The sequence below is a fragment of the Spermophilus citellus genome (assembly GCF_964194105.1).
Source record: "Spermophilus citellus genome assembly, chromosome: 17".
Taxonomy (NCBI): domain Eukaryota; kingdom Metazoa; phylum Chordata; class Mammalia; order Rodentia; family Sciuridae; genus Spermophilus; species Spermophilus citellus.
In genome coordinates this window covers 70,886,943-70,910,467 of record NC_138199.1, presented here as the reverse complement: position 1 = coordinate 70,910,467, position 23,525 = coordinate 70,886,943, and the positions used below count along the sequence as shown (strand labels likewise).

Sequence of the window (23,525 nt, the reverse complement as noted above, 5' to 3'; positions counted from 1 at the left end):
GGGGCCTCATTCCGTCACTTAAACTGGAAAGATTGGTGTGGATTTGAAACAAATGAGCAGAGGCACATGTAGGAGAAAGAATGCAGCAGTATTTATTTAGAATAGAAGTGTTCCCGATTACTTAGTCATACTAGCCAGCCAGCCAAGTTTGAATAATGAAGATGCAGATGAGTCATCTTCCTCACTGATGAGCTGTCTGAACAGGGAGCCAGGATGCATCGGGTCATCTGCTTTGGAGAGTTCCGGGGGACCAACCTGTCATTGGATGTAGAGGAAGTGCCTTAGAGTCCACCGGAAGCCACCTGCCCGCTCCCCTGACACTCCATTCCACTCGGAGGCTACACAGCATACACAGCAGAGCTGAGAAGCGTGGATAACTCTACTAAGAGGAGTTTGCTTTGTCAGGACTGGAAAAGGACATGGGGAACAGCACGGGATTTTATTATGTGACAAATAAATTTGAGAATGAAGATTGTCCTAGGGAAATAACAAACACATACCTCCTTTCCATGGGTGTTCCTTTAGTAGGAACAGACTTTAGAGGCCAGCTGTGTGCTGTGGAAACTAGTGTTATAGAGGATGTTATAGCACAGGCCATGCTTATGGGGCACGGGGTTTTGGCAAGAAGTTTTTTTTTTTTTTTTTTAACAGATTTTAAAAACCAGATGTTTGACAAGGATTTTAATGGCAAGGAATATGCAAAGGACACATTGCTAATGTTTTGTCTTAACAGTAAAGCAAACAACAACTAAATGCTGTGAGAAGACAGGCTGTTCGAGCTCTCAAACACACGCATACACAACAAAATTCAGAAATACCCAGGAGGACTCCTGCAGGCTTAATGGAGGCATCCTACTGAAACAAAATGTATATTAACAAGAAAATGTAAAACTTGAGGAAGCAAGCTTTTGTTCTTTTCCACCCAACTAAAAGAATGGAAGATTAAACCATCACCAGAACAAAAGTACAATCATAGTGGCAGGTTGGCAATTAACTCTTACTCTACTAAATGCAAGGAACCATCTCCATCCTGTCCACATTTTCTACAGCCTTGCAGCTTGGGATACATTTATATTATGAGGCTACTTGGTAGTGTCAGTGGACATCTTTAAAACCTTCTATTAGCTCAAGCCCGTACAACCTTGTATTTCTTGTGCCGCCATTAAAAGCAGCATTAGTGCATTTTGTCATTCAGTTATCAGTTTTTTCAAAGGGAGCTGATTGGGTGGTTTGGGAGATGGGGACAGTCGACAGGGAAGACCCTTTTGCTCTTGGCACTAACCTGGGTTTTTGTTTCAGTGCTTCTGCTGGTTGATTTAGCCTTCCGACTGCTTGTCATGCTCAGTGGAAGAAGTCCAAACCTGCAAGACGAGCAGAAAGAATTTCAGTGGCATGAACAGGCAGCTTGGGGCCCAGCAAAGTCTCAAAATTGTTTACCTGATCTGACTTGATGCCAGTGGCAGAATGTTGTGGGGTTCCTGGGAGTTGAATGTGCCACTCCGGGGGGTGAACTGATTATCAGTGCCGGTAACCAAACCAAACAGAACCTGACAAAAGGACCACAGTAAAATGTGGGGCTTTGGCTGTCCAGATGGGAGAGGATGACCTCTGGGGGCTCTTCTTTTCAGTGTGTTAATGCTTCAAATTACTTTTTATCACTGCCATCAATCAGAATCTCCTGGCAACAGTTTTTTTATTCCTCTTTCTGAGGCTTGGGTTTTTAATAATTTGTTATGTACAAATAAAGGGAACATGATCATGGTACCCCCGTGTGTGGGATTTTATCTAACCCTCTTTTAGTCCTTATAACTGCACTCAGCTGTTTGTGTCTTGCCTCTTTCTAAGATTGCGTTCTGGAGTATTAAGTAAGGTAGAAGGTTGATTCTGCAATTGGAGCCTGTGGCACTTATTTCGCACTGAGGCATCTGTGACCTGACTTACAGAAGTCCGCTGCACCAGGTGGTTGAGGTTGCTGTTGAAGTGTGGCGTGAAAACGTCCAGGTCAAATGGATCGATGAGTGCCTCCAGGTGGTCAGTCACTTTCTCAATCCTGAGAGGATTAGGACCATTATTTTCCACAAATTTTGAGGACAAGAAAACTGTCTTACTATATTTTATAGGTATGATAGAAACCATGAAGTGGATTTTGTTCAACTGAATTGCTGATAGGTACTTGTGTTATGGATGATCAACCTGCTGTGATGAAGTCAAGTCTGCGTCTTGTCCATGTTGTGTTTTTAGGAGGACCATTAAGAGCAAGTTATACCCACCATTTGTGAGGTGGGCTCAGTAATGAGTTTCCACCTGGTTCTCTTGACTACAGAATTTACCCAGCAGGCAGCCATTATCTGACTTGCTGGCAACACAAGCACTCACTGATAAAGACAAACCTTGAGGAGAATCCTGGAAGGAGCTACAGATGCCCCTTGACTATGGTGGGGCCACATCCCAAAAAACCCACCGTGAGCTGAAGTATACATAAATTCACAGCTGAACATCATGGACCAGCAACAGAATGTCGGCAGTGTGGGGGAGGGTCACATGTCGTGGCCAGGGAGAGATCCAAATTCAAACCCTGAACTACAGTTTCCACTGAATGCTTATCGCTTACCCACCACAGTAAAGTAAAAAAAATCCCAAGACAAACCCCTGGAAGTGGGCAGTACTGGTACTTGCACTGTAAGAAGACTGCCTCAGGGAGCCCAGGGAGGGTATGACACCTGGAGTCTGGTTTGTTGCGGCCACTCTTCGCCTCCTCACTCTTGGCTGTCAGAACGATGCTGAGGTAGCGCAGGTCATAGAGGAGCTGCAGTGCCCGGTTCTGGGTTACTGGGAATGCACCTTCTCTCTGCAAGTGAATTCCCACCCTGTTGAGAAGTGGCTCCTATGGCACAATGACCACCTGTGTGTTGTGAGTGGCCTCAGCGTGGTATGTCAGAAGCTGAGGCTGTACCCACTCGGGGCCAGTTTAATCTCACAACAGCAGCATGCTATGTTAAAAATTTCATGTTAAAGCCAAACATGAAAAGTGCCAGCCCTAAAGGTCTCAGTGCTGCCGATGGGTTACTACAAAGGAACACGGCTTCCTGCACAAGGAGGTGGATGTGTGGGAGCCCAGGGACTTAACCAAATTCCTCCCAAACCAGTACTGGTAGCTCTCAAAAATGTTGTGAATGGAATGGAATGGAACCCACGAGCAGAAAGTGTCATGCAAAGCAAGAGGGCGTGGAGACCCCCTTCAGTGAGCACTGCCATGTGCACAAGCTATGCTTGTACCTGCCTCCCTCAGAGTCACTGCCCTGCTCTGCTATGGTGGGCACAGTGTGGGGTGTGCTCCATTTTATGGGTGAAGAAACCAGTTGAGCTGGTCAGCTACTGGTCACATTTGATGCTAAGGAAACAGGTTAATGATTGGCCCAAAGCTTGCCTAGTAAGAACTGGCAGTGCCAGGGCTGGAAGCTGGGCCTTTGATCCCGTGATGGCTTTTATCCTTTTGTCACCTGCCTTCTCCATGAAGACCTGTTTGACCCTTGAGTGTGGGTGGAAAATGGCAGAGCTGGAAGCCACTCCAAATCTATTAGTGCATATTATGAAACCAAATGCCTGGGGTAGGTACTAAACACTGGACCCTGATGTGAACTGCCCAAGCCTAAAATCAGCTAAGGGTTTTAGTTTTTATTGGGAAACACTCAGGCCCCTACCTTAATCTGCTTTTCTTCAGAAAGTTCCTCATAGGCAGCTACCACTTGAACCATGCAGCTTTTCAGCATCTCCTGCAGTGTCACCTTTGGCAAAGCATGACCTCCAACCTGGTTAATTTCCTGGCATAAGCTGAACAGGAAGGACTGTACATACCAGGATGGCTGAAAGAACACAGGAATGTCATGTGCCAGCTTGCATCAGTTAAATGACCATTCATAGTAAAAGTGAGTCCATTTATCTTTACAAGGCACACACATGGGGACCGTGCCCTCTCTAATCAAGCATCTTACAAGCAGATCATTTAACAGACACAAAGTCCCTCGTTAAGTACTCCTTTCCATGGCCTGAGGTTGGCCTGGCTGTTCTTTAAATAGCACAGAGCCCATGCTACAAAAGGAAAGAATCATTTATTGACCTTTTTTTTTAAAATTTATTTTATTTTTTTAATACACAACCACAGTGGAATGCATTACAATCCTCATTACACTTATTGACCTCTTAAAACACTCTGCTATTGAAGTGGTGCTACATCCACTTTGCCCCCACAGTAAAGTGAACTTTACTTTCAGTTACTCCTCAGAAACTGCAGTGTTGAATGATTTTCTAAAATTGTTTTGCTTCCCCCAAAGCAGTTCTATTCCTTTTTTAGCCCAAGTCCCTGTGATAAATGGCATGTACTTACCTGTGTAGGAAGTCTGATCTTTGATGTGATGCTGCTGCCAGACTCTGTCTCCTCTTGAATTTCTAATTCATCCCAGTTGGTAGCTGTGGCCAGGACTGAACCGGCATCATCTAAAAGCAATGACTGGGTGAATCCATGAATCAGAACCTGGTGATAAAAAGTGAATGTCCACATAAGTCCTTCAGGGCTTTTGTAGGGTTTCTTTAGAAGTCTCAGTACACTCCTGGGGGTTGGGTGTGGGATGCCAAGTGGCCAGCACCATGATCAGCAGTGGGAATGTGGTTGCTGGCCTCCCTACTAATGTCAAATGTCATCTGTAAAAGACCAGTAGAGACTGAAGGAATTATGGCATTTACATGGAAGACCTGGAAATATGGACCTTCACCCAGGCAGAAAGCCTTTCATTTCCATCCAATGGAAGGTAAAAATGCAGGGTTTCTGTCTATAAAATCTAGGCTGAAAACAAATGCAAGGTGTTATTGAGCCATATGGCAGAAATAAGGACAAAGTAACTATATGAGATGAGCATCATTCCCTTCCTATTGAAGCACCTTCACAGGTTGGCAAGACTGAAGCATGAGAAAAGGAAGGTAAACCAGGTATCCTATGGAGTCCCATCACTCACCTTCACGACTGCTGAGCTCCAGACCCGGTAGCCCATCACACTCTGCTGGAGGAGTACATCTTTAACTTCCTGCCATTTGGCCTGTACAGGAAGGATTTCCTGGGCTTTGCTCTTCCCCTGCTTTTTCAGAGCCCTAGCCTCCCTTGATGGTTTGTCAGAGCTCCTGGACTTTCCCACAATACACTGTTTCAGGTGGGGGCACAGTTCTCCTAGAGACTGGCAGAGTCTGGCCATGAAAAGCACGGCGTGCAGCTTGGTGCCTTGGAGCACATCCTGCTGGCCTTGCACAACTTCCTCAATGTTCTGCAGCTCCACCTGGATGCCATCCAGGATGTGCTTGATGCATGCCACCGAGTGCGTCTGCAGCATGGCCTGCACAGTCCCAGCATCTGCATATCTGTCAAAGGCAGAGCTCTTGGTCTGAGTGGCGACAGCATCCTTGGGCAGAGGCACATCATCAGAGGGAAGGTAAGCCAGGAGGTCATCCAATTTAACCTTCAGTTTGGAATCCAGGGCAGAGCAGAAGTTCTGTACATAAGGACTGATAGCTTGGGCTTTCATTGAGAGGCCACTACTGGCAAACTGACCCCGGTTTGCCACATTGACCCAGGCAGCATCTGGAGGCAGGTCACTGGGACTCTCTGACCAGAGGAAGAGAGACATGTTCTGCTCAAAGTGGATGTGCTTATTTGATGTGGAGTTGCTGGTGCTGCTCTCAAGCTCCTGCAAAGCTGAGACCAGGAGTTCTTTGGAGCTCCTGGAGATGGATTCAAAGCCTTCTTTTGTCAGAGTCTAAAAGAGAATGAGAAGAGAATGTGAAGACCCTTCATGCTCTTCACATACATAAGCAGGTTGGTGATTCTGTTTTGGATGTTTTTGCAAGATCATTCTTTTCCTTTTTTTTGTGCTACTGGGGAGTGACCCCAGGGGCACTCTCCCACCAAGCTACATTAGCCCCCCTTTTGAGAGTTCTGATCCCTATTTCTTTAAGGAAATTTCAAAACAAGAGTTACTAAAATCAGAATTTATCCCAGCAATCAAAATGTTCTTCATGTTCAGGAAGCTGACATGGTGTAGCAGAGAACAAAGATGCCAAGACTGATGGACATGGGCTCACTTCTGGCCACCTCACCAGGCCCAAGGCCTGGCGTCTTTTTTAGCTCTAGAACCTGGCTGTGTTAATAAGTAGGGAAAGAAGGCACTTGTGACATAAGACTCCCAAGACAGTCACCAGACCACATTAGGGTTGGCTGTGAAATTATGGCCCATGTGATTTTCCACCTCACCTGTAACCGGTCCAGGAAGAGCTGCTGCATCATGTCCTCCCAGAATAAGAGTGGCCTCTCCAGAAGCCTCTGACACACCACCTCCCAGTTGTGACTGGTGGATTCATTGGTAAGTAACTCCCACATGGCATCTCGGATCCCTGCAAGACCCTTCATGCTCTTCACATACATAAGCAGGTTGGTGATCCCGTTTTTGATGTCTTCGTTACACCTGCAACAAGATCATTCTTTTTCCGTTTTGGTGATACTGGGGAGTGACCCCAGGGGCACTCTCCCACCAAGCTACATCAGCCCCCACTTTTGAGAAGGGTCTAAATTGCCCAAGCTGGCTTCAAGCTTGAAATTATTCTGCCTCAGTTTCCCGAGTAGCTGGGATTACAGGCATGTGCCACTGTGTCCAACAGATCATTTCTGTGTCCCCTGGGCTCATTTTCTTTGGGGTTCTTATGTCTTTAATAAGAAAAGCACAAAGATCCCATTTGAAAACCATATCTGTCAATCTATCAATATAGCATGATTCTGGCTGGACTCGGGTATGGAGACTGGCCTCTCACCAAGCCCACTCTTGCTTCACTGGGGTACGGAAGGAAGTCCGGTGTTCCATGGAATGGCTTCAAAAATCAGTGTGTCAAAAACAAGCTTAGGGGCTGCAGAGCTCTTATACTAAGAGAATTTAAAAGCCTCTGCATAATATTTTCAAAGACAAAGTGTTCCTTGCTTCTCCCCAGGTGAGGTGGTAGGTGGCCATAAAGGCAGGAACAGCCCAAGTGAGCAGTGGCCATGTGGCACATCTCCCTCTCCTCACTGACCCTGTATGGCTATGTCCAAGGATGCCATGGGGTGAGCCAACCTAAGGCCACTCACATGTGGATCCATTTCTGCAGCGTGTCTCTCAGGTACTCCTGGCTGATGGGATGTGCAAGGGTTCGGAGTGCTGGCTGGAACTCGATGACGGATGCTGGCAGGCGTCTGAACCAGCTGCAGAGCTTCATCTCCCCTTTCAGAACACTGATGCCCTTTCCTAGAAAAAAGGCCGCGTGAGAAGCAACCCAGGCCATACTTTGAATAGCATATTAAAAATGGACCTAGAAGAAATTTTCAAAAATTATTTCATTTTTCTCTGGATAGGTGAAACAACCCCTGAAATAGGGAGAAAAAGAAGGTATAGCATGCGTCCAGACCTTCCCTCATCAAGGGGTGTGGCAGCTTCCCTAAACTCTATTGGTTGAAAAGAATGGCAAAGGTCAGGAAGGGAAGGAATCAGGTAGAAAGAGCAGAGGGGAAAAAATGAGTGCTGAACAGTCCTTATCTTTGGGTTTTTCCCCTTGAGGTGAGGTCTCATTATATCGCTCAGGCTGGCCTTAAACTCTGGACCTCAGAGGTCTTCCTGCTTCAGCCTCCTACACACCTGGGACTAGAGGTGTATGCCACCATGCCTGGCAGTCCTTGACATTTTAAAAAGTAGAACTTAAGTTTTCATGAAAGTATAAGCTGGTTATTTCCCTTTCCTCCTCCTCCTCCTGCTTCCCTTGAGGATCTAAGTGGAGAAGTGCTGACCGCCCACCTTGATGAGTGAGTCGCCTACAGCTCTGCAGAGGCCTGTGCTGTACAGTGCTGATCACTGATTTTGTCCACAAGGCCCTTCTGCAGTCCCTTGTACTTCTGTTTTCCAATGTCATGACAGATTAGCCGATACTCACCTTTAGTGACTATTAAAATATTGAATGTAAGCAGCTGGAGGGACACCAAGGCATGAGAAGTGGTGCCTTTGCTGAGAGGCAAAGTTACTCAAAGATGGCCCCATGACACTCCTGTCCCCCTCTGGAAATGACCAGCTGGCCATAACAATACTCCATTCCACCTTTGTCTCTATTTCCTCAGTCTATTTTGCTGACACCTCCATCTGATCTTGGAGTCCTAGAGTTCCATGAGGGACCATCTTCCATCATTTTCTTTGCTTACTGATGGTGGCATCCATTCTCATGGCTTAAAATAACTGCCACAGGCAGAAGCACTGCATGTAGTGTCCATCTAGCCCTTGCACTGCTATGTTCTGAGCCCAATCACCCTCTCATTCCCTAGTTCCATTCCAAGGTCTCAGTTGTCTCCAAGGTGAGATTTTCATGTGAACTATCACCAGTCCCTTTGGATACCTTCCTTCCCACACCCTATACATCACCAAATCCCTCCTCAACAGATATCTGAGCTGTCCAATGAGTTCCATCTCTATGCTCCCTCCTAACCCAAGTTCCAGTGGCTGAACCCTAGACCACAGTGACAGCCTTCTAAGTGAGTTCAGCATTCCTTACCCCATGGGACTCTACTACTTACTACATAAAAGCCAGTGCATTTATTTAATTACAGTTGGGATAAATGCTAACCAAAGATGTAAGGGATGTGTGGGAAATAGAAGGACCACACCAAGCTTAGAAAGTCTCTGAAGGCTAGCCACTATTCTCTGGTTAGAGTCCAAACTCAAGCTTGGCCCATAAGGCTTAGCATTACCTGGCCCCAGTTCCTTCTCCTGCTATCTTCCTTGTCACCCACTAAACCTCAGCCTCACTGGCTTTCTTTAGTTCCTCAATACACTAACATCCTCCTTGCCTCAGGATTCTGCACACTCTGTCCCTTTGCCCAGAACTCTCTTCCTGCGGTCTTCACCTAAATAACTCTAATTCAACCTTCAGCTTTGAGTTTAAAGACCATTTCACCTGGGAGGCCATCTCTGAACTTGGTGAGTTCCTTCCATTCAGTGTTCCCAAGGCATCTTGTACTGTGCATTAACAGCACTGACCAGTGTTGACTCACACTTCTGAGTTCAGTACTTGCCTTACTAGACTGTGACCTCCATAAAGGGAGAGTCCATATTTGTCCAGTTCACTATGCTATCCCTAGAGCTTTAGCACATGGCTGGGTAGTTGAATGGACCAGGAGAAACGGCTGGTTACGAGCTCACCAGTAGGTTGCTGGCCTGTGATGGTCTCCAGAGTAGAGAAGAGCAAGCCACACGGCAGGGATGGATCTGGCAGCAGATCTTCTGGCAAAGTGTAGAAAAGGGCATGAGCCTGGTTCAAAGTGGTGGCCAGCAACTCCACTAAAGAGCAAATCTGGGCCTTGATGCCAGCACCTATGAGAAGATGTCATCTTTTAAACAGTTTTCTTTTAGTAAAGAACAGATCAGGGCTGGGGGTGTAACTCAGTGGTAGAGTGCTGGCCAAGCACATGTGAGGCACTGAGTTCAATCCTCCACACCACATCAAAATAAATAAATAACGGTATTGTGCTCATCTACAACTAAAAAAAAAAAAGAAAAAAACCAAAACAAAAAACAGATCACTCTGGATACCTCAGTTTCCCTGAGCTCACCCTTCTCCATCCCATGCTTAAGGAAAAAACTTTGGAAAGAAGCCATACCCACCATGGTGTGGCTGGTTGAGAAGTTTCTGAATAGTTGTCTTTCTGGCCAACAGGAAGTCGGTGAGGGCTTGGCGGGGAGAACTCTCTTCTAAGAGCATTATAGAGCAGAGGGCCTCAGCTATAGCTTGGTCAGACACAGCTTGGCATTTGAGTAGCATCTTGCTTTCGTGCAGAATGGTTGATCTAACAAGATGACAAAGGGCAACATGGAAATTTTTACCATCTTGAATGAAAAGCCTTGGAAAGAAAGAAGACAGATCCCATAAAACTGTAGTGATGAGGCCTGGCCATCACAGAGATCTTTATGTCAGATGCACTTACCGGAAGTGGCTGGCTGCTGCTACCTGCCGGATGAGTATAGGAAATCGGGAAAGGATGGGGTTGTATCGGGAACTAGAAGAATCCAGCTGGAGCAGACTGTGAAGGTGGCAGCAGAGCAGGTAGAGCTGTGTGGCATGGAGATACTGAGAGGCTTCCATGAAGCTCCAGATCTTCTCAGGGATTTCTAAGAGTAGTTTGATCTGGGCAGCCATGCTGTAGAACTTCTCCTGGGATGGTGGCTGTGGCTGTAGGAAAGGGCAGAATAAAGTCAGAAAAGCAAACAAAAGCAAGGTCAGTGTCCTGCACTCGGGGAGTTTTAGGACTTAAAGCTTTCTTTAAGTTGAACTCAGTGCTGTTCAGAGGGCATCAGGTCTGATGAAAACCTTTATCTGGCCCTCTGGTTATCAGTGATTCTCTTGACTTCTTGAAATCAGGGAGGGGGTGGTTAACGATCGGTGAGCTTCCTCCTTCCTTCCCTGGTGTCCAGCCTTCCTACTGTTTTTCCTGCTTCTGTGAAGGGCACTATGCGCTTGGCTGACTGCTCTTTTCACCAGCCCTGCACCAGATATTTGTCGGCTTCAGTCTTCAGTCCTCTCCTCTCCCATCTACCTGCTCACTTCAAGCATTCCCCCATGAAGGGACTGGTGCCCGATAAAAGGGCTAGAGAAAGTTAGCCTAGCCCTTGTAAGCTCTTCTGCTTTCTGCCATGTGACGGTGCAGCAGGAGGATCCTCACCACATATCAAATGCCAACGTCTTGACTCTGGACTTCCCAGGCCCTAGAACTGTGAGAAAAGTATGTCATCATGAATTACCCAATCCCAAGTATGTTGTTAATAGCAGCCTACTGGACTACGACAGCCACACTGCAAATCTCATCTGTCCTTAAGAATCCTCAGTAAGGCACTGAGAAGCCTACAGTTACTTCCTTCAGAACTGTTAAAGTAAATGGACACAATTATTTTGGGAATTAGTCACCTTTACCTTAAAATGTTTTCAACTGCTCTTCTAAATTACTTACATTTTTCCTGACAACTTTCCATGGCTTTATTTCCTTGCCTAGTGTTGGGAAAAGTATAAACGGCAGCCTTACCCCAGAGAAAAAACCCCAACATGGCGCCTAAGGACTTCTTCTTCCTACCTTCTTCTTCTCTGCAGTGGCGGGAAAAGTCTCCGCCAGTGTGAACTCTCCCGCCTGCGCCAATTTCAAACCTCGCTGGCGGGGAACCTCAGCCCCAATGAGAACTAATTCCTGGGCTCCGGAGCTGATATCTGGAAGAACTTGCCAATAGACGGGCGGCCTGCCATTTATCTAAGCCCTGCCATCTCCCCTTTAGTTCTATATAAGCACACAGCTTGTTGCAATAAAACTGGAATTCTCCCAGCGAAGTGTCTTTGCGTGGGGAATTCTTTCACCTAGAATGTAAGCTTCTTCAGAGCAGGAATTGGGTGAACAGAGAAGGTTCTCAAATTTTGTGTTTGACCAAGAATAAATTAGATGTAACTATGAAAATCAATACATTTCCAAAATCAGGCATAATACCCGTTGGCCTTTTAATAAGCCTGGAAACACGCCTCAGTCACAGCCAAGTCTGGCTATCTGTGTGGAGGGGGCACAGCTTAGGGAGGGGTGGGGTCACTGATTTAAAAAGCACAAGGGCTTTCCAACCTTCCGTGTATTGTTCTAGAGTGATACCCCAGTCTGCTGGCCCGGATTTCTCAGGAACCCAGGGAACACGCGAAAGTTTGAAACAGGAGCTGACTGTACTTTGGCGTGTCTTCTTCCATGTTGCAGGAAGCCTCTCCCAGGTTATGACCGAGTTCCCTGTTAACCTGTTCTACCCTCTATGCTCTTCTGCTTGGTTCATCCCTAGGTCGCCCTTCTTTAAGGAGGCAAGCTGCTGCTGCTCAGGATGTCCACCGCCCGTAATTCCACATGGGGTGTGAACACTGGCGTGGGGGACGAAGTCAGGATGGCCTAACCGAGCCTGCGTTCCCTGGGATGAAAACGTTCGCGCCCGAGGGCGAGGGCCTGGCGCTGGGCGGCCCTCCAACCCCGCAGGGCTGGGGCAGCTCTTCGGCCCTGGGGAAGGTGCTGGGGGCGGGACGCGGGGAGAGGCATCTGCTCCCTGAAACCCGGCGTCCGGAGGCGGGGTGCGCGGCGGAGCCGAGCCGTCGGGAGACCCCTTGCGTCCCTGCGAGACCGAGCGAGCGTGGCGAGGACGCACGGCCCGAGCGAGCTCCCCGGCCGGCGGCTCCGGGAAGGTGAGGGCGCGGGGGGGCGGGCGCACCTGCGGGGCGCGCGGGGGCCGCGGCCAGCCGGCCTGGCGCAGGCGGGCGCAGTACTGGTCTGTGGCCTTCACGGCGTCCACCAGCCCCTCAGCGCAGCGGCGCATCTGCCCGATGGTGTCGGCCGCCTCGATCAGGTCGCGGTACCGCTCTCCCACCATCTGCCGCAGCTCCTCCTTCTTGTGCTCGATCTCGGCCCGAACCTGGCGCTCCAGCCCGCGGATCTCCTCAGCCCCATGAGTCTCGAAAAGCGCTGCGGGGTCGCGCAGATCCAGTCGCTTCAACGCCGGGGAGGCGGCCGCAGCCGCCATGGTGCACCGGTCAGCCGGCCGACGGCCGCTTCCGCTGCCAGCCCCGCCCCGCCGCCATCTTTGGTAGGGGCGGCCGCGCTTCCGCTCCGCCGGGAGCCATGTTTGTTCCGGGCTTCCGGGGCTGAGGGGCGGGCGGGCGCGGCGGAGCGGTGACGGCCCTCTGCGTTTTCTCGGGAGGTCTGGGCTGTTGAGCGGGTGCCGGGGTCACCCGGGTGCCAGCCTTACGGCGACCTGGGGTCTTTCGTCCTTGGAGAAGAGCTTTACGGTCGAGTTAGTTAATAAGCTCGAGATTAACGTAATTAATGTAATTAGCGTAATTAAAGGCGGCCTGACGGCGACGCCTCGGCGCTCGCCTCTGCAGGGCGGTCGCAGCGCCCCGGCGGGTTCTCGCGTCCTGCGACCGCGAACCTCCTTCCCCGCGGCGAGCTGGAGCGCGCGGGCGGCGGGCCCGACCTGGCCCGTCCCCTCCAGGGCAGCCGAGGAAGAGCAGAGCCGCCCTTGCTCGTGGGGATGCTCGGCCTCAGAGAAGGCCCTGCAGGGCGGCCTGGTGCCGTCGGGCGTCTGCGGGCCCCTGTCACGGGGGCTCCCGGCCGTCCGTGTGTAGCCCCCAGAGGTGTGTCCGCCGCAGCCTCCCGCAGGGAAGGAGGGCCGTGGGCCGAAGACCGCACTGCCTGCCGAGGGATGGGGTGAGGACCCTAGTGCTGACCCAGGTCGATGGAACAGGAGGCCGTTGGTCACCTTCTCCCAAGCCAGAGTTTATCCTGGAGATTTCGTGGTCACGAGAAGAGGTGCCCACTACAGTGTCTGTCTCATGGTCAGGGCATCTACAGCCCTCCCAATTTCCTCTCCCACCCACCACCTCCGTTATTTTGAGGTAAATCCCAAAATCAGTAAGTAATAAGGTTGTGATATTCTAGTGTCCCTCACCGGACCCCTGCCACGTGGGGAGTGGCATTCTCACCTTACAGATGGTTAACCCAAGGCTGAGAGGCAAAGGGACTTACTCAATACAGTTCTCAAAGCCTGTCCTCCGAATCATCTAATTTATATACACATCAGCTCTGCAATGTAGGTAGGAAAATATTCCTATTCTTTGCACCACTAAAACCCAGAGAAGTTTATTTACCTGCCAAGCCACATAGTTTGTAAGTGACAAGTCAACACTTGTGTCTACATTTTTTGGCTCTTAAGTTTTCTACTTTCCCAATTTGCCCCAAACCTAGAACGCCCTCTGGTGGTGGGACTGTGTTTCTGTAATCTCAGTCTGCTGGCCAGCATCTGCCAAATCTCTGTTTTGTGACTAGGGGATTCATGTCTGCCTGGCAAGGTCTTTTCCCAGAACTCCTTATGGCTGTGGTGCAAGATTGTGCCTGGGACTTTAATGTCAAAGGCAAGGAGGAGGGTGGCAATTTCATTCTGCTGATTGGTGCTGGTAATCTCTGTAGCATCCACTCCCCAGCAGCAGCTCCCAAGTGCCAAATGTTGGGTATCCACAAAGATGTCCTCCCCAGAATCATCCTGTGCCATGCTTCAGGCTCTAAATCAAAGAACATCCCTTTGTTCCTACCTGTCCCCTTAACTGGTTCCCCAACATTCCCAGAATTTCCATGAGCTGTTCAGTGTCTTGTGGATAAACTTCATTTCTTTAAAAATCAAAACTGTTGTGTGTAGCTTGCCTTAGAGACGGACACCTGTCCCTGAGCTTCCAGCTCTGTGTTTTCTTAGGTCTTTCCAACAGCATGTGGGGAAATGCTAAGATGTCAGAGTGTGGAGCCTGGGGCTTTGTGTGAGGTGGCTTGAACTTGTGCACAATACCTGCAGTTTTCATGAAGAACTGAGGCCAGCTGCCAGATGATTGTCCTCATCAGCCAGTGTGTTCTAAAACCAAGGCTTGCTCTCCTGCCTGTCTGCTGGTTTCCCTGGCTGAGTTCATCCGACTGCCCTGAAGATGCCACTGTTGCTCCTCTCCCAGCAGAACTGAACAGTGATGGAGGCTGTCGAGAATTTTCTTTTTCTGAGGCTTGGAGCAAATGTGCTCTTAGCTCCTGGCCCCAGAAGCCTCCTTTCCCTTCCCTTGCATCCTGAGAGCAGCCCTTCCTTCTGCACATCAGCCAGAGCTATCGGGGAATGGTCAAAGAGCTCATATGTATCAGCTGGACCAAGCCCTGAGCTAGGGACAGAGGAGCAGAGATGAGGAACTAGTCCTTTTACTTACGGTGTTAGGAGGTCCACAAGTATTGCTATAGTTTAGTTTTGGTGTAGAGATGAGTGCAGGTGTGTAGTGAATGATTCTTCATGTCAGCCTGCCTTTCTTTTACTTAGATCTTTAGTTGTAGAATTAAACATGAGATGTTTAGCAGCTTACGTTTAGATCTTTCTGGGCCCCAAAATCAAGTCTAGTCATTCTGTTCATTATAACTATGATTTTGAGCTTGTGGGCATCTGCACATAATAATAACAATAATACTTACATAACACAATAACAATAATCCTACGTGCAAGTAGGGTGGCAGTCATTGTATAGTTAAAACGAGGGTTCATCAGGACCAGGTAACCTGTGGGAAGTCATAGAAGCAGGTCAACAGCCAGCCTGTCTTCAGATCGAAGTCAGCCTGACTCTAGAAGCCCTTGATCTTTCCACTGTGTTGCATGATTAGCTTCAAAGAAAATTTCAGAATATCAGGAGACATATGGCCCAGACAATTATGATCAACGTTCAGATGGTTCCCAGGCTGCTTCCTGCCTGAGAGTGGGCCCCTAGTCATGCAGGCAATTTGGGGACTCAAGCTGGAGTGGATTGGCTAGGGGCTTGGGGGCAACTGTCACATGGGGTGGCCATGCTAGTAGCCAAGTGTGGGCATCCTGGAGAACTCTTTCAGAACTGGAGATCCAGTCTGGCATTTTTGCTTTTCCTAGGCCTGTCAGTGCAGACTGTCAGTATTATCTCATTCAGAATGCTGAGGGGACATACTCCTTGCTTTTTTTTTTTTTTTTTTTAAGAGAGAGAGAGAATTTTTTTAATATTTATTTTTTAGTTTTCGGCAGACACAACATCTTTGTATGTGGTGCTGAGGATCGAACCTGGGCTGCACACGTGCCAGGCGAGCGCGCTACCGCTTGAGCCACATCCCCAGCTCAACTCCTTGCTTTTTAATAGAAACACAGAAAGTAAGCCAGAGTAATGCTTAAAATAGCAGAGTTTTGCCATATTTGAATATCGACTGTCTTCCAAAGGCCCACGTTTTAAAGGCTTGGTCTCTAGGGTGGTACTTCAGGAGGTGGTTGGGCCTTTAAGAGGTGGCATCTGGTGGGAAGCCTTAGATCACTGGAGGTGGCCCCCTGCTCCCCTTCTTGCTCCCTCTTTGCTTCATGGCCATGAGGTGCATGGCTTTGCCTTGGCACATGCTGCCCTGGCTCTCCACAGGCTCAAGGTGATGGCTCAACTGATCCTGGGCTGAAACCTCCAGAACTGAGCTGAAATGAACCATTTCTCTTATAAGTTGATGACCTCAGATGTTTGTCACAGTGACGGGTCACTTATAAATACAGGTGTGTAACAGGCTTTTGTAGGCACCACACATTCCTCCTTTGTGCAGGGTGTGGTCCATCATTGGGGAAAGGGTTCCATAGGCTGTGGTTCTGGTACCAAGTAATTCAGCCCATATTTGCAAAATGTCATGCACATATGTGACATAATCACAGTATCTGCATAAAAGATGTGTTGGAAAAGGCATGTCTTCCAATACAACGTGCTTTTATATTTGAAATATTAAAAACAATTATCACCCGTATCCCACCCACTTAACCCTTGACCCTATGCTTCTTGGACACAAGGGGGCTGCATGTTTGCATGTCCACATCTCATCCCCGGGCTCTGATGATGGAGGGAGCCGTGTTCTGTGGTAGAGTTGGGGCGGAGAGTGGGCTGGGCCACCCAGAGAAGACACACAGGAGACACAAAATCACTTAGGAAAATGAAAATAAGGGGCTGGGGATGTGGCTCAAGCAGTAGCGCGCTCGCCTGGCATGCGTGTGGCCCGGGTTCGATCCTCAGCACCACATACCAACAAAGGTGTTGTGTCCGCCGAGAACTAAAAAATAAATATTAAAAATTCTCTCTCTCTCTCTCTCTCTCTCTCTCTCTCTCTCTCTCTCTCTCCTCTCTCACTCTCTCTTTAAAAAAAAAGAAAGTGAAAATATGAAATATAACTTCAGGAAGGGAGAAGGCTACAAAGGAAAACAGGAAAGGAATGTGATCACTAACGGGAGGGAGGGTGAGGAAGGTGGGAAACAGGTGCAGTAAAGGCCGGACCGTCAGTGGAAGTCACGTTGGGCTGGACCAAGGTGGAGATGTACACTACTGCCCCGTGGGGTTCAGATGTTTGGTGTTTCCCCCTGGTGAGATGCCAGTGGCATTGAGGGCATAATGTAGTTGTCTTGACATTTTATCTTTATGGCACTGTTTATCAGCCTGTGTCTACTGGAGGTGACATTTGTGGTAGAAGGGGTGGTTATTTGACTTCACTGTTTGCAGATACCTGAGACCCTGCCTTCTACAAACAGCCAGGCAGGCGCTGCACCCGAGGAGGGAGCCTGCAAGTCTGGCTTCACACCACCTCACCACCCTGACTCAAGGACCATGGCCAAGCTCACCCCCAGATGCTGTGTCCTTCACCAGTGTGTAGCTGAGTCCCTTCTGTGTTGCCCAGCTCTGTGCTGGGGGACAGGGAACCAAGGGTATTAACTGAAGCTCTGATTCCGCAGCAGGTGCTTCTTCTTCTCACCTTCTGTGTTGCCTGGTCCTCCCACCAGCCCACCCCAGCTGGTGGACTTGGTTTACATGTATTGAGAAAACAGGACTCAGCTGGGATGGCCTCGAGGTCCCTCTGCTAAATCTGCCCACCTACTCAAACACGCGCCCACCTTCTCCCTTCTTTCCTGTCACACAAAGTGCTGCTGCTCCTCCAAGCTCTGCATGTGACCTTGGGCCCTCACCCTTCCCACCTCCCTAGGACCTCAAGTCCTCCTACACAGTCTTCTCCCTCTTAGGTAGATCATTCCCATTATCTTAAAATGGTTCTCTAGGATCTTCCATGTTCCAAAACATTGCACTGTCCGTGTGTCTCCCTTCCTTGTCCTGGTGAAGGGTCCTGGCCCTTTTGTCTCCAAGTCACCACCTACTCTTCCACCCATTAGGTCGTCTGTACTACCACTGCGTCCACCGTGTCCACTGAAAGGCCTCTCTCTCCATCTTGCCAATTTCGTAGTAACTTCTGGACCTTCCTGGAGAGTTCAGCGGAGCTGACCTGCCCTCATGGTTGTGTGCTCCTCCTGAGGTCTGAGATGTTGTTTGGTTTGAATTTGTTTTGTGTCAAATGGGCCACCTGTGCCTTCCTCCTTCTCCAGGTACCACTTCTGCGTCCTCTTTGCCGCTCTTCTTTCTCTGCTTGACCTCTGCGAGGGCTGGGCCTGGGCTCTGGCCTTAGCACCAGCCTCTCCTCATCTGTATCCCTGGGTAGGTGACCTTGTCCCTCCTGTGGCCTTACAGGTTTGCTGCAGTGGCTCAGGGAGAAACTGACAGCCCTAAAGCGGAAAGGAGGAGCAGTTGTTTCTGAGGGACTCCTGCGGTGTCACTCTAGCCCCCAGCCCCTGGCTTGTACCTCCGCTGCCTCCTTGGATGTCCAAGAGGCATCTCCGACTTCACACGTCTAAAGTAAGAGCCCTTCTGCTACCTGTCCCACACCTGCAGGCCAGGCTGGCCTGTCTCAGCAATGACACCATCTCATTGTTCTGGCTAAAGCTCAGGAATAACCCTTCAGGTTATTCACCTTCTCCCACCAGACCTGTGGGTTCTTCCTCCAGAACCGAGGTCCATGAACGTTAGCTGTGAAGAGCCAGATGGTAATGGGCGTGCAGCCCCTGTGGGCACTGTGGCCACGATTCCATGAAGGCCGTTGTAGTGGAAGAGCAGCAGGGGACAGTATGTGAGCCATGGGCAGGGCTGTGTTCCAGTAAGACCTGCTGGATGAAAACAAGCCCGAGGCCAGTGCTGGCCTGTGGACCATCATCTGCTGGCCCCTGCTCTTTCTGTCCCCACTGTTGCCACTGTGGCTCAGACCTCCCATTCTAATCAGAACCACTGCAGTTACCTTCTGATTCCCCACTTCTGCTCTCCCCCCCTCTAGTTTGCACTTCTCACCCTGAAACAGTGGAAACCAGATCTGGGCAGCCTCTGCATAAAACCTCCAGCAGCTGCCCCTCCCTCCTGGCCTTGGGCAAACTGCTGTCAAAGACCATCACAGGCCCAGGCCTCCCCATCCTCCGCCCTCCCTCAGCTCTAGCCTCCCTAGTCTTCTTTTCAGTCCCATAACACAAGGTTTGGCTCATTGCTTCCCAGGCCTTCAGGTTTGCTGTTGCTTCTGCCACATCTTCACAAGGCTGTCACCTCCTCCAGGAAGCCTGCCTAGGCTACCCCAGTCTAAAGTAGCCAGCCACTACCATAAACCCTGAGTATGAACCACCTAGTTCCGTCCTCAAACACGCAAACTCTCATAGTTCTTATCTCTGCTTTACTGAGGAGGAAATTGGGGCCCAGGGAGGGTTTGTAATTTGCCTCCCATGATTGAGGAAGTAACAGAGCTGAAGTACAGCTGTCTGACTCTGGAGCCTGCGTCCTCAGCCACCACTTTACTGCCCATATATTTTCAGTCATAGCATTTGTAACCATGTTGAAATTACAAGATCATTTATTTGTGCATTTTTTTTTGAATTGAGTTTCTCTCCCATAGCAAGAAGCAAACATGGTCTATCTTTAGTTTCACTGAGTTCCCAGCTTCTAGAACAGTCTCCGGCACATAGTAGACACTCACTGTTTGTGAGTGCATGCATGATAATCTAATTTTGTAGTAATTTATTGGTATGCTAACAGCAAACCTGTAAATAGCTACACTATATCTTACCCTGTAATTTCTGAATGAGAGAAGGACGATTATGGGATTCTTTTACTCTGATTTCAAAAATGTTGCACTTGTTCATATTACTGTCTGACACAGCCCTCCACTCCCTCCCCCAATTATGTGACCTCATTGGTCTTTTGAATGTGGCCCATGGAATTAGGAATGACTCCTGTCTATTTGAACCTTCCTGTCCCTTAACTGGCTATTTGCGGGCAGCCCACAAGTCTGTTCACACTCCTTTGTTCTCCCAGACATCAATGCTGAGTGCAGTGTCAATTCCAGGGGAGGGGGTCCCCGGCAAACTGCTTCAACTTGATGACAGAGATCTCTTTAGAGAGCAGCTTTGTTCCAGTGGTGCTGCCCTCGCCTTTTCTAGACAAATGCCGCCTCCCCCTGGCAGCCACAGCCACCCCCTGAGAATCATCACCTTTGATGGTAAATTGTCTGTGGGACATTTTCGTCTTGGGCCCAGCAGGACTGGAGGAAGAGCTGGGAGGCAGCAGAGTTGGGTCCACCTTTCCTTGGGGTGAGCCGTCAGCAGGACCACGCTCCATGCTGGTGTTCACACCCCAGCACTGAACGCATCAGCTAGGAACGTGTTTGGCACCTCCACAGTTCAAAGACCAGGACCAGGATTCAGGTCTGTGAGTAAACTGCCGCGCTTCAGCGGTTGGGTGTCTGCCTTCTGCGTGGATCTGCCTGCGACTGTATCTGAGTTGTGAATTTTGTTTTGTTTGGTTTGAATTTGTTATGTTTTGTTTTGTGGTTTATCAGGTAAATCAGAAGTGTCAAATGTTCTTAGACAAATCTGGATGATAAAAAAATCTGAATCCTGGGACATGAGAAAATTTGTAGTTTGGATCCTTTGTAAATAGTGTTTTGGGGAAATGCGACCAGTGGATAAAGTCGTGTTGAATAGCCTGGTCAGTCATTCATAAGCTTTAGGTACAGGATGGGGACTTGCAAAGTCTCTTACTAGACCTTCAAATTTGAGAAGTTGTGCAGGTGAGTTTAAGTCTTGTAGAGACACATGAAACAGGATTCTGTGACGTCCAGGCCTGAAGTGGAATTGAGTCTTGGGACCGTGACCACTCGCACGCTGTGTGTGTGGCTGCAGGTCTTGCCCGTCATTTCTTTTGCAGCTCCCAGCAGTGCCTGGTTATTTCTGAGAACCTTTGGATTTAGATCACCTGTAACAAGGGAATGCCCAAGGGCCTCTCACTTGCACTTGTATCTTGGTGAAATTTCTAACAACTCTGCTCCAGTTATTCTAATAAAGCATCGACGTCTTTAGGAGGGCTGGGCTTGCTGTGTACGGTGGCACACACCTGTAATCCCAGCCATATAGGAGACTGAGGCAGGAGGATCACAAGTTTGAGGCCAGCCTCAGCAACTTTGCAGGGCACTAATTAATTTAGCAAGACCCTGTTTCAGAATTAAAAAAAGGACTGGGATGTGACTCAGTGGTCAGGTGCCCCTGGGTTCAATCCCCAATTACCCCCTGCCCTAAATAAAAGAGTGCTGGGATTCTGAGTTGGGGGCAGTAGACAATGGGACGATGGGGTGTTGTGTGCTCCCATGTGCCCTGCCCCCCATCCACGTGTTATCCCTTTCTGCTCTGTGCCCTCAGTCTGCCTCGCTGGCTCTAGTTGAGTTCAGCCTTGGGCCAAAGGGTCCACTGTGATTCTGGCAGGTGCTGAAGCATGTAACCCTGCCTTAGCTCTGGCCCACTCTGGGTTCTGGTGACATTACTCCCTCTACTTCTGCTCTGGGACTCTCTTACCCAGCCTCCAGGTCCCCGTCCACCCTTGCTGCTTGCTTCACATTGCCCACACCTCTGTAAGTGGCTCCCTCAGTTCACAGGTTTCTCTTGAGTGTGCCATCTGCTTCCAGCTGGACCTGCGAGTGACACAGATGGCCCTAGGCCTGGATGCACGCCGTCATCCTCTCCTTCTGGTTGGCACCAGGCCCAGGCCAGCCGCGGTCCCACACTGGGGGAGGATAAACGGCTCAGCGATTTGTAACATGCCATGAGCTACCCAGTTTCTCAGTGCTAAGGCCATCGAGGCTCTGTGCGGGGAGATGGGGGCCTTCCCTGGCCCACCCTGGAGGGGACCAGGGTGCAGGTGGGCTTTAGCAGAGGAGCAGGCTTCTCTAGCCAGAAAGAAACCCTTTGTGCAGCAGAAGAGTTCCACCTAAGGTAGACACACACTTGCATTTGCTTTCCGTCCCCCCAGCTTGCTCTCACTTTGTGTCACATGGCTGGATTTTTGAGCGCCAGCTAAACTTTCTGCTGATGGCGGGACTGGAGGCTATGGCTAGCATGAGCCAGTTTGGGGAAAGGCCAGCTGCTTAAGAATCAAGAAATGCTTGGTCTTCTTTTGCTCTGATTCAAGGTGAGGGGAACCTGCTGGGGTGGTGGCACATGCCTGCAGTTCCAGCTCCATGGGAGGCTGAGGCTGGAGGAACACATGAGCCCAGGAGTTAAGAAGCCAGCCTGGGCCACAGAGCAAGACCTCATCTCAAAAAAGAATTGATTAAAAAAAGCAAGGAACCTAGTATTTACTGGTCTCCGCTTACCATGATTGACCAATTCTTTTAAATATTTTTCTTTCATCCAACCTTGACAAAGTTCCGTGAAGTACAAGGTGTCGTCCCTGTCTGTGGAGGCAACCTGCCCTACGGGGCACTTACAGGAACTGAATGAGATGTTGCATATCAAGGACTTGGAATAGGGGCTGGGGATGTGGCTCAAGCGGTAGCGCGCTCACCTGGCATGCGTGCAGCCCGGGTTCGATCCTCAGCACCACATACCAACAAAGATGTTGTGTCCGCCGAGAATTAAAAAAAATATGTTAAAAATTCTCTCTCTCTCTCTCTCTCTCTCTCTCTCTCTCTCTCTCCCCTCTCTCACTCTCTCTTAGGAAAAAAAAAAAAAAAGGACTTGGAATAGGGCCCGGCGAAGAGAGGACAGCCAGTTGGGAGCTTTCCTTTTCTGATTGACTCTCTCTCTACACATATATGTATGTTTTCAGATGGGGTCTTACCACATTGCCCAGGCTGGCTTCAAACTTACGACCCTTCTGTCTCAGCTTCCTGCGTAACTGGGATTCCAGGTGTGTGTCACTGTGCCCCAGGATTAGAGAGTATTTTAAGCAATTGTATTTGGTTGTGTTTTGGATTTGGGTGAAAGGAAGATGAGAAGATAAGGAAAGGTGTTTTCTTGGACCTAATTTCTAAACGCTTGGCATTTCTCTGTGGTTAGTTTTGCTGTCACCAACACCTCGTGTCACTTTATGGCACTCCTGGGCCAACTCTTCCGTCACCTCCCTCATGACGATTGAGCTGGGCTGATCCTCAAGCCTTCTGCAGGGAGGTTGCAGAATCTGGGAGAGACCGGATAGGGCCATTGCAGGGCAGCCCGTGGCAGAAGGAGCCTCTGCAGGAGGTGCCTGTCCTCCAGCTTTTTAATTTCTTTTTGTTCCCAAATGATTGCTGTGAAGTTGGCAAAATTGGGACAACATTTTGTAGTCTCATCACTGGACTGAAATTTCTAAAATAAATTGTAAAATTCTAAATCCCATCTGTAATTGAGGCTTTTGGAGAAACTGGAAAGTGACTGTCCCATGAGACTCTGGTCATTTCCCTAAGCATGTGGGATGCTTCTCAGGTGGGTGGGGACAGAGGTGAGTTCACACCGCAGGCCTACTGAGCAGACTTAAGTGTGAGTCCCTTCCAGTGAGAATACAACTTCATCAGAAAGTGCTTTATAAAACAGTACACTTGGCAATTTAAAAAAAAAAAAAGACACAAAAAAGAAGTACTTGCCTCTTGTTATTTAGTGTTAAGATGGCAACACTCAATTTTAATAGCAAATGTGGAGATAAACTTCTCTAGTAGAAAAATACAATCACAAAGCCTTGTTAGAAAGCAAAAG

The 23,525-nt window shown here is 49.1% G+C and overlaps 2 protein-coding genes across 6 annotated transcripts in view; one reads left to right on the top strand and one right to left on the bottom strand.

Moving 5' to 3' along the window:
• Positions 1-106: 106 nt before the first annotated feature.
• COG1 (component of oligomeric golgi complex 1) lies at positions 107-12,683 on the bottom strand. Of its 5 annotated transcripts, none has more exons than XM_081271036.1 (15): positions 12,324-12,683; positions 10,034-10,278; positions 9,714-9,895; positions 9,252-9,422; positions 7,160-7,316; positions 6,296-6,506; positions 5,010-5,801; positions 4,385-4,531; positions 3,702-3,863; positions 2,721-2,848; positions 1,942-2,050; positions 1,438-1,547; positions 1,283-1,361; positions 819-855; positions 107-255 (listed from the first exon to the last, which is right to left on the bottom strand). In XM_081271036.1, exons 1-14 carry the CDS (start codon positions 12,630-12,632, stop codon positions 853-855), a joined length of 2,805 nt encoding a protein of 934 aa, XP_081127162.1. In that variant the 5' UTR covers positions 12,633-12,683; the 3' UTR covers positions 107-255; positions 819-852. The 5 variants fall into 5 exon arrangements, with proteins under 5 accessions (XP_081127162.1, XP_081127161.1, XP_081127159.1 ...); XM_081271035.1 differs by having other exon boundaries at positions 819-852; XM_081271033.1 differs by lacking the exon at positions 819-855 and having other exon boundaries at positions 12,324-12,669.
• Positions 12,196-23,525, top strand: part of SLC39A11 (solute carrier family 39 member 11) — a 406,238-nt gene continuing 394,908 nt past the window's right edge. Inside the window, exon 1 of the mRNA XM_081271048.1 lies at positions 12,196-12,297. The gene's annotated coding sequence lies outside the window, so the exon portion shown is untranslated. The remainder of the gene's footprint in view (positions 12,298-23,525) is intronic.